Here is a 13,564-nt window from a genome sequence, read left to right as displayed (position 1 = left end):
TCCAGCCCCATATTTTTCTGTTTTTAATAACTGTATAGCCAGGTGGTGGTGGTGCATGCCTTTAAACCCGATACTTGGGAGGCAGAGACAGGTGGATCCCTGTGAGTTTGAGGCCAGTCTGATCTGCAAAGTGAGTTCCAGGGTAGGCAGAAACCCTGGAACCCAGGGTACACAAAGAAACCCTGTCTCAAAAAAACAAAAACAAACAAACAAATGAATAAATAATTACGTTGTATAGAAGTATAATCTTAACTTAGAATTATTTTCTATTTTGCTGCAGAAATAAAGTATGTCTTGGTTGATTATAAATAAATCATATACTATTGCATATGTGTACTTTTAAATTTTACTGTTTATCATTATTATTATTAATTATGGTTTTTGAAACAGAGTCTTTCTATATAGCCCTGGCTGTTCTGGGACTCACTGTGTAGAACATGCTGGCCTTGAACTCATAGAGATCTACCTGCCTCTGCCTCCCAAGCACTGAGATTAAAGGCATGTGTCACCATATCCAGCTTATTTTTAAATTTAAGATTCATTTATTTTTATTTTATGTATATGGGTGTTTTGTCTTTGTAGTGCATGTGTGCAGTGCCCTCCAAGGCCAGAAGAGGGCATGGATTCTCTGTCAGTGGCCATGTGAGTGCTGGGAACTGAACCCAGGTTCTCTGGAAGAGCATCCAGTGCTCTTAACCCCTGAGCTGTCTTGCCAGCACCATACAGGCCTTTAATAATGAGAATTCCCTTAAACATACAGCTCTCTGACTCAGACTTCAGCTCATTGAATGACCAAAACTGGCTTGATAGGAATCCCCGTATGTTTGCCAGTGAAGTGAGAAAGATGTGGAATTCTAATTAACCACAAATGTAGCGATAGGCCAGCAATGTTGATTATCCACTGAGAGAGTCAATGTAAATGTGTCCTAGCGCTTGTAGCTCCAGTGGAGGCAATGTATTCCTCTGGTCACTGGACTTGACTGAGTCTAGTGGAAGGGGAGGAGACCAGCTGCAGCAGCTGTGGCTTTCAGAAGCGATATGTGGACACCTGTGTGCTATCTGTCACCTGTGTATGGTCACCTACCCACGAAGAGCCCTAGCCGGGGCTGGGAATGCAGCTCAGTGCCAGAGCGCCTCCCTAGTACCATGGTGGTGCACATCTGCAATCCGGCACTTGTGAGGTGAAGACAAGAGGCCCAGGAGTTCAAGGTCATCTTCAGCTAAGTAGGAGGGTGGCCTGGGCTATATCAGAATCTGCTTAAAAACAAAACATACAAGCAAACACAATACCCAAACCCAGGCTATTCCTTCTGTGGAACCCCTCCCACTCTGTCAAATTGTTTCTTCCTTTTCCCTAATAAATCTGGGTGTGTGTGCATATGTACACACACACAGGGGTGTGGGAGAGGTTGGTTGCTACCCAAGATCTTGGTCCCTTGGGGGAGTGCTCTCAGAGTATTATACAGTGGGCTATTAGCTCTAGATTTCTTCACTGAAACCCACAACTTGCAGAGGCCTGGTGTTGTAAGCCTGTAATTTGAGCTACTGAGGAGGCCGAGGCAAGAGAATCACAAGTTCAAATGCCAGCCAGAGCAATAATTTAGCAAGACCTTATCAAAAAGTTAAAAATGACAACCACCAAAGCAATTCAACCAGGTTTGGAAATGGACCTCGGTGGTAGGGCGCTTGCCTAGTACTGAAGGGGTGGGGGTGGGGTGGACATTGACTTTGAACAGTACTGCGATTTCAGCAGTCGTTGTCGGAAAGGTTCTGCTGTCTGTGTTAGCTATGGCTCCCCTGCCTTGTCAGCCACTTAATACCTGCCAGGCAGGACCAGTTTGCTGCCCTGGTAGATACATTTTCCAGAACAATTCGGGAGTTTACTATCCTGAAAGATAAGGAGAGCCTGAGAGCAAGGTTCTTTGCATGTGGACATTCAGTTCCCACAGTAGTTTGAGCTGCTTTGAGTATCCACATATCCCCTTTCCTCATAGCTCACCACAGAAACAAAGGAAGAAGTGGCCTTGGCCATCTCCTGCCCACCCGAGTGCTAGCCTCAGCCCGCTCCCTACCTCCGGGGCTCCATGGAATCTTGGTGTTTGGAGCAGGCTTTACTCAGTTTGCCCTCCTGCAGATGGATAACTTAGGGCCAGAAGAGTTCTTGTCCCTCGGATTGCTACCCAGGCACTTCTCTGTGCTCACCCCAACAATCAGGTCCTCTTGTAGGACAGCCCAGCAGCCAGCCCTGGGCTGCTGAGGTCCTTGCTGGCCTCCTGGTGTTAACTTGCATTTTCAGGCTATTGGTGATGTTTTCGGTTGCTACTAACAACGCCCTGTGCTCCCTCCCTGTGCTCTCTGGTGCTCAGGGGCCCTCTTGAGCAGCGCTGGCTCCAGCCCCTGACGCGGTTCTTGGCCAGCCCTCCCTTTATTGTTTCAGAATAAAACTAAGTTATCCCAAACAAACAAAATGCCATGGAAATACAGCTGAATTTGGGTTTCTCCCACAGTGAGTTCTTGGAATTGTTAGAAATTCTTTCAGACGACTTTTCCACCTCTGTTGCCACGCTGTGCTGACAATGCTCGTCTGCCTTGAGTGGTCCTCACTGCACCCCAGATAGCACTGAGGTCTCTCGAGTCTCAGATTCTGGATCCTCACAGTACTCCTCAGAGCTGAGCTGAGCCGAGGCTCTCCTGAAAGTATATGGCAGCAGTGTGTACAGTCTTGGATTTCTGCCTCCTGGTTCTCTGTTCTCCTCAGTGCAGCTCTTCCTGCTGTCCCCACCGAAGCAGGAGGGTTAGCTACAGGAACAGCGGTCCAGACACCAGGGCTCTCAGCAGACACCTGCTCTTCACTTGGATTACAGGCAGTAGCTTCAGGGCACCCACTGAACTTCTCCTCCTGTGTCTTTCTGCAGTCCAGGCAGAAGGAACATGCTTTCTTTGGGACCTAGCATTCTCACAGCAGAAAGAAAAGGGTATGAGCGGTTGTTTGGACCAGATGCCCATTTGCTCCTAAGTCACTGACCACTGCCGCCTCAAGTCACTTGTCCGCTTGCCTCCCCGCTCCACAGACATTCATTCCAGCCTACAGCTAGAGGCGGTGTGGCCTGAGCAACAGGTGGTGCCTCACTGAGGTCTAGGTCTGTTGAGGGAGATGTAGAGAGGCTTCCTTCCCATGCTGGAGAAGATACTAACCATGAGAAGAATCTGTAGGGTGACCTTTAATGGGATGTTTCCCAGTATGCCCTATCACATGTACATCTATCTTCCCTTCTAATAGCAGTCCACACATAAGGGATCTCATTTCATTTTATTTTGTCTTTATTTTTATTACATTTATTTATTGACTTGCTTATTCATGTGTGCCACGGCATGTGTGTGGAGGTCAGAGGACAATTCTTGGGAGTCGTTTTTCTCTTTCCCCCATGTGGATCCTGGGAGGATTGAACTCAGGCCATCAGGTTTGGTGGCCAGTACCTCAACCACACTGAGCCATCTCACTGGTCCCTAATTTTTTTTTTTTTTAAAGACAGGCCTCTGTGTAGCCCTGGCTGTCCTGGAAACGATTTGTAGGCCAGGCTGGCCTCAAATTCACAGCAGAGACCCACCTGCCTCTCTGCCTCCCAGTGCTGGCATTAAAGGTGTGCGCCAGCCGCCTGTCCTCACTTCACATCTTAACAAGCCCAAGTGGAAACTATCATTCCTGTCTTATAGGTAAGACAGCCAGAGTGACTCGTTAGCAAGAAGAAGCTGTTGAGGCGTCTCTAGATCATACAGTTTTTGAATTACATTCTAGATTGCTGGCTTTATGAGTATTAGAAATGAAGTACTATGTGATTTCTGAATTAGTAAATAGAAAGATTTTATACTATGAAATAATGTTAAGTACAAAAATAGATCTCAAAAATATATTCACTGGGTACAATGCAAAAGTTGTACACAAGTAAGCTTGAAAAGCAAAGGAAAAAATAAGTACTTTCGGGCAGCAGAGTTTAATTTCTTTTTGATACTATTTATTTATTTATTTGAAACAGGGTTTCACTCTGTAGCCTATGTTGGCCTTGAACTCATGATTCTTCTGCCTCTGTCCCTTCAAATTCTGGGGTTACAGGTGCCACCCAACTCAATATTTCATTTTTAAACATTTGCGTATGTGTGTGCACGCGTGTGCTTGAATGAGTGCACACTCGTGCATGTGTATGGGTGTACATTTTGTGGTGCTTGTGGAGAGGTCAGAGAACAGCTTGGTAGAGATGGTTCTTTCCTTTCATCTCTGTAGGATCTGGGGGTTGAACCCAAAGTTCGAGCTTGAGAGGCAGGCACCTTTACCCACAGAACCATCTTGCTGGCCCAGTAAATACATTTTAAAATTTTAGCTCTCAGAAGGCAAGAAGAGACTGAACGAGCTTGAAGCCATAGTTCCCCATTCTCTATTTCCTAATTATGACAATTTTTATATATAGTCTGTCTGCTTCCATAGTAACACATTAAAGACTATTTCTGATATATTCTGTAATTGTGTAGAAACAGCCACGTGGGACATTTTATTTCCCTTGACACAAAGCACCAACATGCAATAGTACAATTAGAAACTCGGGCTTTTCGCCTGTTCTCAGTCGCTCTGGAGGGTGAGTGGCGACTTCACGGTTAGAGGCCAAACGTTCTCCTTTCTCTCCACAGCAGTCCTTTCATCAAGCTGATAACATTCGCGGAACCCGCCACCATGGGCTGGTGGAGAGGCCAGCCCGGAACCGCTTCCACCCGCTCCACCGACGGGCTGGGGAGAAGCCAGGAAGACAAATATCCTTTTTCACGGTCTGAGGAGAGTGTGCGTTCTGAAATGCTTGAGAACCGCTCAGGATTTATCTCACTGTCATTCTGTCTGATCTGCGAGAGGAAGCAATAAAAGTGACTGATTTCAACACTGTAAACACTCCTGCAGCCAGGGAAGGACCACGGGCAGTGTTTATGAAAACCCCGGGAAAGCTTTGTTGACTGGAACAACAGAGCATGAACATGTAATTCTGGCATGTAAGGTATCCTCAGCATTGTCTCCAGAAATCAGAGTTAAGCTTGACTTGGAATCAACTTAGAGAGATTTAGTCCATCTAGCAAGAAACGGGCAAATTGGTGTTTGCATTTCTGTTGACCTGATGACCTGCTTTTGGAGCTTAAAGGAGAAATCGCTTAAGATTGTCTGTTTGTATAGTTTCAAACTCAGTAAGTGACAAGTAAAATATAAACTTGGTATTTAGGAAAATTCTTTTTTTTTTCCTTTTAACTTATGTGCATTGGTGTTTTTCCTGCATGTATGTCTGTGTGAGGGTGTTAGATGCCCTTGAACTGGTGTTACAGACAGTTGTGAGCTGCCATGTGGGTGCTGGGAATTGAACCCTGGTCCTCTGGAAGAGCAGCAAGTGCTCTTAACCACTGAGCCATCTTTCCAGCGGTATTTGGGAAAATTCTTCAACAATGATGTGACACCAAACTCTGTGTTGCTAAGTAATAAAGAAAAGGGGCCAGTGAATTCATCGGGCAGTTTGATTTAAGTGGTGCTTCTTAGGAGAGGGGCAGGCTGGGGTGGCATCCTGTGAGGCCCCCACAGTGCTGAGGTGTGGGGCAGACAAAACTGAGCTGGATGCTGTGGGAGAGGGAGAAAGAGCAGCCTGCCAGGAGCTTCTTGCCTCACTTCACTCTCTCAGCGGGCGCAGGCTGAGGAAGGAGCCCAGAGGCGGGGCCAGTCTCCCTACAGAGAGCTGATTCCTGGCAGTGATGGTAGAGTTGGCTTCACAAGCTCAGAAACCAGGAAGTGGGGGAGGGCACTCATGTTTACTGAGCACCTACCCATGCCAGGCACTGTGCGGGGTAATTTATAAGTCATTTAGCCCTCCAAATTCAATGAATCGTTTATTTTTTTAACCCTCATTTTCCCACGAGAAAACTAGATGTCAGAGTAACTTGCCTGTGACTCATGTAGCCCAGGCTTGTCCACTCAGTGGCAAGGAGAGCCATGTGCTAGAGAATACTCCTGTTCTCCTAGGACACACAGAGGAAGCTCCAACTGTTCTTGCTTTCCAGGCCCCTTGGGTTTTCCTCTATTGAGAGGTGAGGACAGTGATCCCGGTGAATACTGATCTCTCCCATCTCCTCTCCAGACACAGGAGATTAGATCCACAAAGGTGCAGTGACTTCTGACTTTGTCTGTAATATGGCTGCTGTCAGGGAAAATGAAAGTGCCAGATGGTCTTGAGAATTCCTTCCTGGAGTGAGTGATGACTTCACATAGAATGCAGAAGGTAAAAGGGAAACACGGTTTATTTATCTAGCTAGTACATGTGGGTCACGGAGTGGCACACCAAGCAATTGTCCAAACTGCTTGGAATTCTCTAGCAAAAGACCAAATGTTTCTCTGCCCGATTTAACACCACATGGGCGAGAGAGTATAGCTCAGTGGTAGAGTACTTGCCTAACGTTCTCAAGGTTTGGGGTTCAAGAAAAAATATTTTTCCTGCTAGTGTGGCTCAGTGGCTGAGAACCTAGCTTGTGTAAAGCAAGCCCTGGGTTCAGTTCTCAGCACGAAAAAGAAATGGAGGGGGAAAGGGGTAAAAAGAAGGAGGGGGTGGGGAGAGGAAGAGGAGGAAGGAGAGGAAAAGGAATGGAGATCGAGGCTTGAGGGTTAAGTAAGAAGTAGGGTGTGGTGGGTCCATTCGTTAAACGTGTATTCATGGAGACTCTTCCCTGGACCAGGAGATGTCTGGAGGACTGAGGACAAAGTGATGAATAGATATCATCCCTGTATTCTTGAGTTTTACATCCTTTGGGAGATGACAGACAGCTAAGAGGCAAATAATAATAATTAATTAAGGAAAGTAACTTCAGGTCGTGTCTTAGTGACTTTTCTATTGCTGTAATAAGACACCATGGCCAAGACAGCTCATGGAAGAAAGAGTTTATGGGGGACTTAGAGTTCCAGAGGGTTAGAGTTTGTGACCGTCATGGTAGGGAGCATGGCAGGAAGCAGGCATGGCGCTAGAGCAGTGGCTGAGAGCTCACATCTTGAGACACAACCTCAGAGCAGAGAGAGCTAGCTGGGATTGTCTTATGAAACCTCAGAGCCCACCCCCATAACACCTCCTCCAACAAGGCCACAACTTCTAATCTTTCCCAAATAGTTCCACCAACTGGGAACCAAGTATTTAAACGTATGAGGCTGTGGAGGCCGTTCTCATTAAAAACCACCACAGATGGTAATACGTAAGAGTTCAGGTTCCAAAGAAACGTTCTGGCAAAGGGAATGGAATGTATAAAGTTCCAGAAGAGACTACACTGTATGTTCAGGGAACCTGTCTCTTTGCAGGTACTATGTCCTGAGGATGACCCGACTGAATCAGCCTGTTAAGAGCGTCAGCAAGGCTTGCCAGCTCCCAAGGGAAAGGAAAGGAAGGAATATACAGAGAAAGGTGTTGAGCTTCCGGAGGGATGAGTCTGATTCACTGATCAGGAGCCATTTCTCTGTGGTCATCTTTTAAGTCCTTAATTTGGCTTCTGGGCCTGGACATCTGCTGGTGTAGGGAAAGTTCACTTGTCTAGGGGTATCCACCAGTGAACTCTGGCGTCCTGTTGGAGGGGTCAAAACACTGGGAGCATCAAGTGAAAGCAGGATGCTTTTACATCTCAGGTGGTAACTTATTCACAGTTTGGAGGGAGACACCTGAGTCGTTCGCTGTTTTCCTGGCCGGCATTCTGTTGGCTGTGAAGTAACTCCTTTAAACTGGTGCCTTTCATGTTTGTCTATAGTACCAGTCTAATTTTTAAGTTATCTCTTATGTACATGGATGCTTTGCCTGTGCGTGTGTCTGTGCACCATGTGTGTGTCTGTGCACCATGTGTGTGTCTGTGCACCATGTGTGTGTCTGTGCACCATGTGTGTGTCTGGTGCCTATAGAAGCCAGAAGAAGGTGTGAGGCTTCCTGGAGTTGTCATTACAGACAGTTGTGAGCCGCCATGTGGATGCTGGGAAGCAAACTCAGGTTCTCTGAAAGACCAGCCAGTGCTCTTAGCCTCTGAGCCATCTCTCCAGCGCCCAAATTTGCCATTTTAAAAGCCAGAAAACTGGTTTGAACCTTTGTTGATACAAACAGGAAAAAAAAGATGTATTCATCATTCTTGTATTGCAGTTGTTTCTTAGCGTGGGTATTGTTTGGGTGGGCAGTCTGCTAACAAGGGTTGGTCCAGGGCTACAATGGTCACAGATAAAATGAACATTGTTCAGCAAATAACCCAGCTTCCTTCCCAAGTGGGCAGCCACGCCCGCAGGGTCAAGCACAGCAGACTCCTTCTGCAGTAGGCCATGCTTTTGGCAGGCATGGTTGCCACAAGGCCAGGGCATTGCCGTTGCAGGCAAAGTCGAGGCACCACAAAGGCTCCTCTTGGCCTGAGGAGCTCAGTCTAGAAAATGATGCCTGTTTGCCACAGGCCATGGCTTCAGCACACCCCCTCGCCACCCCTGCTTCTCAAAGTCATAGACTTGCTCTGTCTCAAACACTGTTTTGTTAAGTTTCTGGACTATTTTCCGATCTGTAGGTAATGTCTTAGAAAATGCCGTCTTCTAAGAGAGGTGTGTTGTTGTGACAGAAGAAAACCAGTGTTTAGACAGTTCCCCAGCACAACTGAGACCCTGGCCTGAGCAGTCCTGGAACACATGCCTGAGGAACTGGCAGGAGCCTCTCCTCTGCAGCCAGCCTTGGTGTATCTGGTCACAACAGGATGGAAACTGTAGAACATGGGACATTGTTCTTTGAATTCATAGCCTGTTAAGTCTAAGAAACACTGTACACCCCCCCCCCCCGCCACACGCACACCTGCTCTTGGAGTCTTATGGTACACAGTGGGGTTCTGAGAAGCTCTGGAGTTAATAGATGTCTGTCTTTATGGGTTTTCAAAACCTATGTGACCTCAAAAACCCACCCCTTAACTAACATTCCTATCCAAAGGCAGAGAAACACTGGTCCTTTAGAGTTCTAAGGGAGAACATTCCTGATTTCATAATGTCCCATGCAGCCTGCTTCCTCCTCACATGTGCAGACTTAGAAAGGTCTCCTACATCTCTTTTCAAACTTGACTTGAGGCCCGGCAAGGTGGTCCAGCAGCTACAGGGCTTGGGATGCACGCTTAGCAGCCTGAGTCCACCCCCAGAGCCCACGCAAAGATGGACGGAGAGAACTTGCTCCTTTAGTAAACCAATGCGCCTTGGCGTGGTGCCCCTCCCCAGCATGCACACACTCCTGGGGACTAATAATTTAAAATTTCTTGTTTGGTAAATTCTTTTTATAGGAGCACATTTGGGCTGAATTTTGTGGTTTACACCTGCAATTCCAGTGCTCAGGAAGCCGAGACAGGAAAATGACTGCAGTTCAAGGCCAGCCTGGGCTATCCAGTGAATTCAAGGCCAGCCTGGACTATTCAGTGAATTCAAGGCCAGCCTGGTCTAGAATGAGACCCTGTCTTAGGAAGGGAGAAAAATGAAAGAAAAGGCTGGGCAGTGATGGCTCATGCCTTTAATCCCAGCACTTGGGAGGCAGAGGCAGGTGGATCTCTGTGAGTTCAAGGCCAGCCTGGGCTACAGAGTGAGATCCAGGACAGGCACTAAAACAACACAGAGAAACCCTGTCTCAAAAAAACAAAAAAAGAAAGGAAGGAAGGAAAAGAGAGAGAGAGAGAGGGAAGGAAGGAAGGAAGGAAGGAAGGAAGGAAGGAAGGAAGGAAGGAAGGAAGGAAGGAAGGAAGGAAGGAAGGAAAAGGAAAGGGAAAGGGAAATCAGGGAACAAGGGAAAATGGAGTAGCAATAATGATCCAGTACAAACAGTGGAACGGACTCAAATAGTTTCCTTCTCTTAGACAGAGAAGCCTGGCTTCTCAACTTTCCATGCTCAGTCCCATCCTTGCTAAGCTCAGAGTCACACCAGCATCCTTCCTCCCTGAGTCCCTGCAGTCAGCAAGGTTAAACTGAGCTCAGTCCGTGGACAGGGGCCGTGCAACTTTGATTTTTAACTATCCACACTGAATTAGATGAGATAGAAGTAGTGAACCCATAGGTCACATCTTCTAGCTTCTTTTACCTCAGCCTAGGCACATGAAGAACAGCCAGGATTTGCTACATTTTCATGTTCTAAGTGCTCATTAAGCAGGTTAAAATGCAAACTCACTATACCTCAACATGGAGGCAGCAAATACTGATTACTGTGTTACTACACCATCATATTCTAGCTTGAGTGGCCAATGCTTTGTGATGGGACTTAATGATTTCTTTTTGAGGCAGGGTCTCCCTATGTAGCCCTGGCTGTCCTGGAACTCACTATGTAGACCAGGTTGGTCTTGAACTCACAGAGCTCTGCCTATCTCTACTTGCCCAAGTGCTGGGATTAAAAGCATGCGTCACCATGCCCAACTGGGACTTCATGATTTTAAGGCTGGCAGTGTACTTGAAAAACCATGCTAGACATCTGCTTTATGAATTGAACTTCTGTAAGCAGAGATTCATCAAATTTTCAGAAGAAAGGCAGATAAGCACAGGCTGTGAAACTCAGTGTCTCCTCCCTACAGGCTTTGCCAACTCCAACACTGATATACTCATGTTTCATGGGGCCTCTTACTCCCTCGTCACCTCTGTCTTTTTTCTCTCTTTCCAGGGATCTACCCTGAACTTCATAGACAGGTTGAGGAAAGGTGTCTATGGAATATATCTCTGTCTCATTGTGTTGGCTCAAAGTCAGATTGAGAAATAAGGTAATGAGACATGACAAAGAAAACAAGTTTGTGGAAGACAAACCTAGCAGTTATAGCACTCTTCCTGGCAAAAGAAGTCATTAAGATCCCATCACTACCCACATTTCTCTAGTCCATGTTTTGTATTCACTTAAGATGCCTACCTGGGCCTCCATGGCAGGACCCACTCCATTAAGACACCATTTTTTCCTGAGCCCAAGCAGGTGACACTTTCCTTTCTAGGCTCCATCTTCTGAGAACACCCCGAGTACATGTTTTCTCTTTTCTGGGGCCCATGGTGCCAGTTCACCTTCTTCCAAAAAGCTGTATGGTTTGGTACAGTCTGAAGCTTTGGTCAGTGAGTGGTAGGTTTGATCCCAGCCTGCCATGCCAGCTGTGGCATTATGGATCTCTCAGTTCTTCTAGGACTGAGCCTCCTTCTCTTCAGCCATGAAATGGTCATCATGTCATCTGCCTCCTAGGACTTTTAAGATTATAGGGGAGCTGCCAGGAGATGGTGGCACACACCTTTAATCCCAGTACTTGGGAGGCAGAGTTTGAGGGCAGCCTGGTCTACAGAGCAAGTTCTGGGACAGCTAGGACTATACAGAGAAATCTCTCTCTCTCTCTCTCTCTCTCTCTCTCTCTCTCTCTCTCTCTCTCTCTCTCTCTCTCACACACACACACACACACACACACACACAAGACTACAGGGGAGCATAAATTTGCTTAACACAAGCCCAGCACACAGTAGGTGCTTATTATCTCCATTTTCCTATTTCTGATATCTTAATGTATACCTTGCATGTTCTATACTATTTCGTCCTCAAATATAAGAAATAAGGATTTCTAATCAAAAGCAGTATTGGTGATGGTTAAGTGTGTGTGTGATCCCATCAGTGACACAGGGACAAAAAGAGTGGGTTTGGTGATGGCAGTGAGGAGTGAGCCAGGTCGGCGAGGAGGCTGTGTGCACCAGAGAGGACAGGAGAGGGACCCGGCACCAGCAGAGGCAGAAGAGTAATTGTGGTAGTGAGCCCAGACCAGAGAGGAGGTGAGCGAAGCCCAGGGCCCTGCAGCCACACTGTGGGGTGACATCTCAGACCAGAGAGGAGGTGAGCGAAGCCCAGGGCCCTGCAGCCACACTGTGGGGTGACATCTCAGACCAGAGAGGAGGTGAGCGAAGCCCAGGGCCCTGCAGCCACACTGTGGGGTGACATCTCAGACCAGAGAGGAGGTGAGCGAAGCCCAGGGCCCTGCAGCCACACTGTGGGGTGACATCTCAGACCAGAGAGGAGGTGAGCGAAGCCCAGGGCCCTGCAGCCACACTGTGGGGTGACATCTGCTGTGAAGTCTGATTAGCCTTTCAGCAAGAGAGAGTGTTGGAAAGTGGGGTTTTTAGGATTGATTTGTATTATATTTAAACATATATGTATGGGGGAGAAGTATGTGTATATAAGTACAGATTCCTGAGGAGGCCAGAGACATTGGATCCCTTGGATCTGGAATTCCAGGTGGTTGTGAGCCGCCCATCCTTAACTATTTAGCCATTTCTCCAAACCCCCTTTTAAATGAATTAATTCTTTATTTCTTTTTGAGACAAGGTCTCACTGTGTAGCACTGACTGGCCTGGAACTTACTATGTACACCAGGGTAGCCTTGAACTCACAGAAATAAGCCTGCCTCTGTCTCCTAGAGTGCTGGGATCCAAGGCATGTGCCACCATACCAAGCTTTTTAATTTGTTTAATTGGGATAATAACAATATTTAAAATATCTTAAAACAGTCCTCTAAGTGCAAGTCACCAGGTCACCACCAACAGCGCTGCTGTACTCAGTGTGTAGTAAACATTTCATGTTTGGAATGTTTCCGTGTGTTTGGAATGGGTCCTGAGACGTGCTAGACCCAATGAGCAACACAGAACCTAGAAAACAATACCTTTACACCAGGAATTTACGTCCACTTCGAGTCTAATACAGTCCTTTTTTGATTTAGAAGTAACATGAACTCACCGTAATTTGGAAAGAGAACTTTTTTTAAAGATAGGTATGGCTATAAATGTCTATAATCTTAGCAGTCATGAGGCTGAAATGGAAGGATTGCTTTGAGTCTGAGGCTAGCCTGGGCTACATGATAAATTCTAGGCCAACCTAGGCTACTTAATAAGTGTTTGTCTCAAAAACAAACAAACAAAGCCTCCCCCGAACAAACTCAAAAGGGAAGTGCATCCCCCAGCCCTGGGGATTGAACCCAGGGCCTTACACATGCTAGACAAGTGATCTGCCACTGACTGTAGCCCCACGACTTCTTGTTTTTACTTTGTTTGAGAGAAGGTCTCACTAAGTTGCCAACTCTGGTCTCAAGCTTGCTGTATTCCTGCCTCAGCCTCCTGAGGAAAAAGGAAGTGTATCACTGGAACCCAAGGGCTGTGGCCAGGAAACCCTGTGTTATCATTATGACTGACTATCTCTGTGGTGTTGACTTCTTGCATAGACAAGCATTCTGCAGCCGCCTGGACCCAAATACCTCATGAAAAGCCCCCTGGAAAGTACTCTCCTTGGTCCTGTTTGTATCTCAAGCCTATCCCTGAGCCAATTGCTGTTTGAAGTGAATTAGATACCTTGACTAAAACTAACTGGGCCTGAGTCCATCCATCCCATGAAAAAAGGCACCTGTATAGGATGGCCTTAGCAGTGTTTGTGATGCAAGTAGATGAAGTTCTTGAAAACAGATGTTGGACAGGACAGACGGACGGGGACACACACACACACACACACACACACACACACACACACACACG

General features: G+C 46.8%; 1 protein-coding gene across 3 annotated transcripts in view; it reads left to right on the top strand.

Annotated features, from left to right (window-relative positions):
- Crtc3 (CREB regulated transcription coactivator 3) overlaps window positions 1-13,564 on the top strand; it is a 111,233-nt gene that overhangs the window by 58,919 nt on the left and 38,750 nt on the right. For all 3 annotated transcript variants that reach the window (XM_042278741.2, XM_076545824.1, XM_076545821.1), the window contains exon 3: window positions 4,681-4,800. In XM_042278741.2, coding sequence (XP_042134675.2) covers window positions 4,681-4,800 — 120 coding nt within the window. The remainder of the gene's footprint in view (window positions 1-4,680; window positions 4,801-13,564) is intronic.

This window comes from Peromyscus maniculatus, chromosome 1 (assembly GCF_049852395.1).
Source record: "Peromyscus maniculatus bairdii isolate BWxNUB_F1_BW_parent chromosome 1, HU_Pman_BW_mat_3.1, whole genome shotgun sequence".
NCBI classification, from domain to species: Eukaryota; Metazoa; Chordata; class Mammalia; order Rodentia; family Cricetidae; genus Peromyscus; species Peromyscus maniculatus.
Note: the sequence above shows the minus strand (reverse complement) of the source record. Positions and strands in the feature narration are given on the sequence as shown.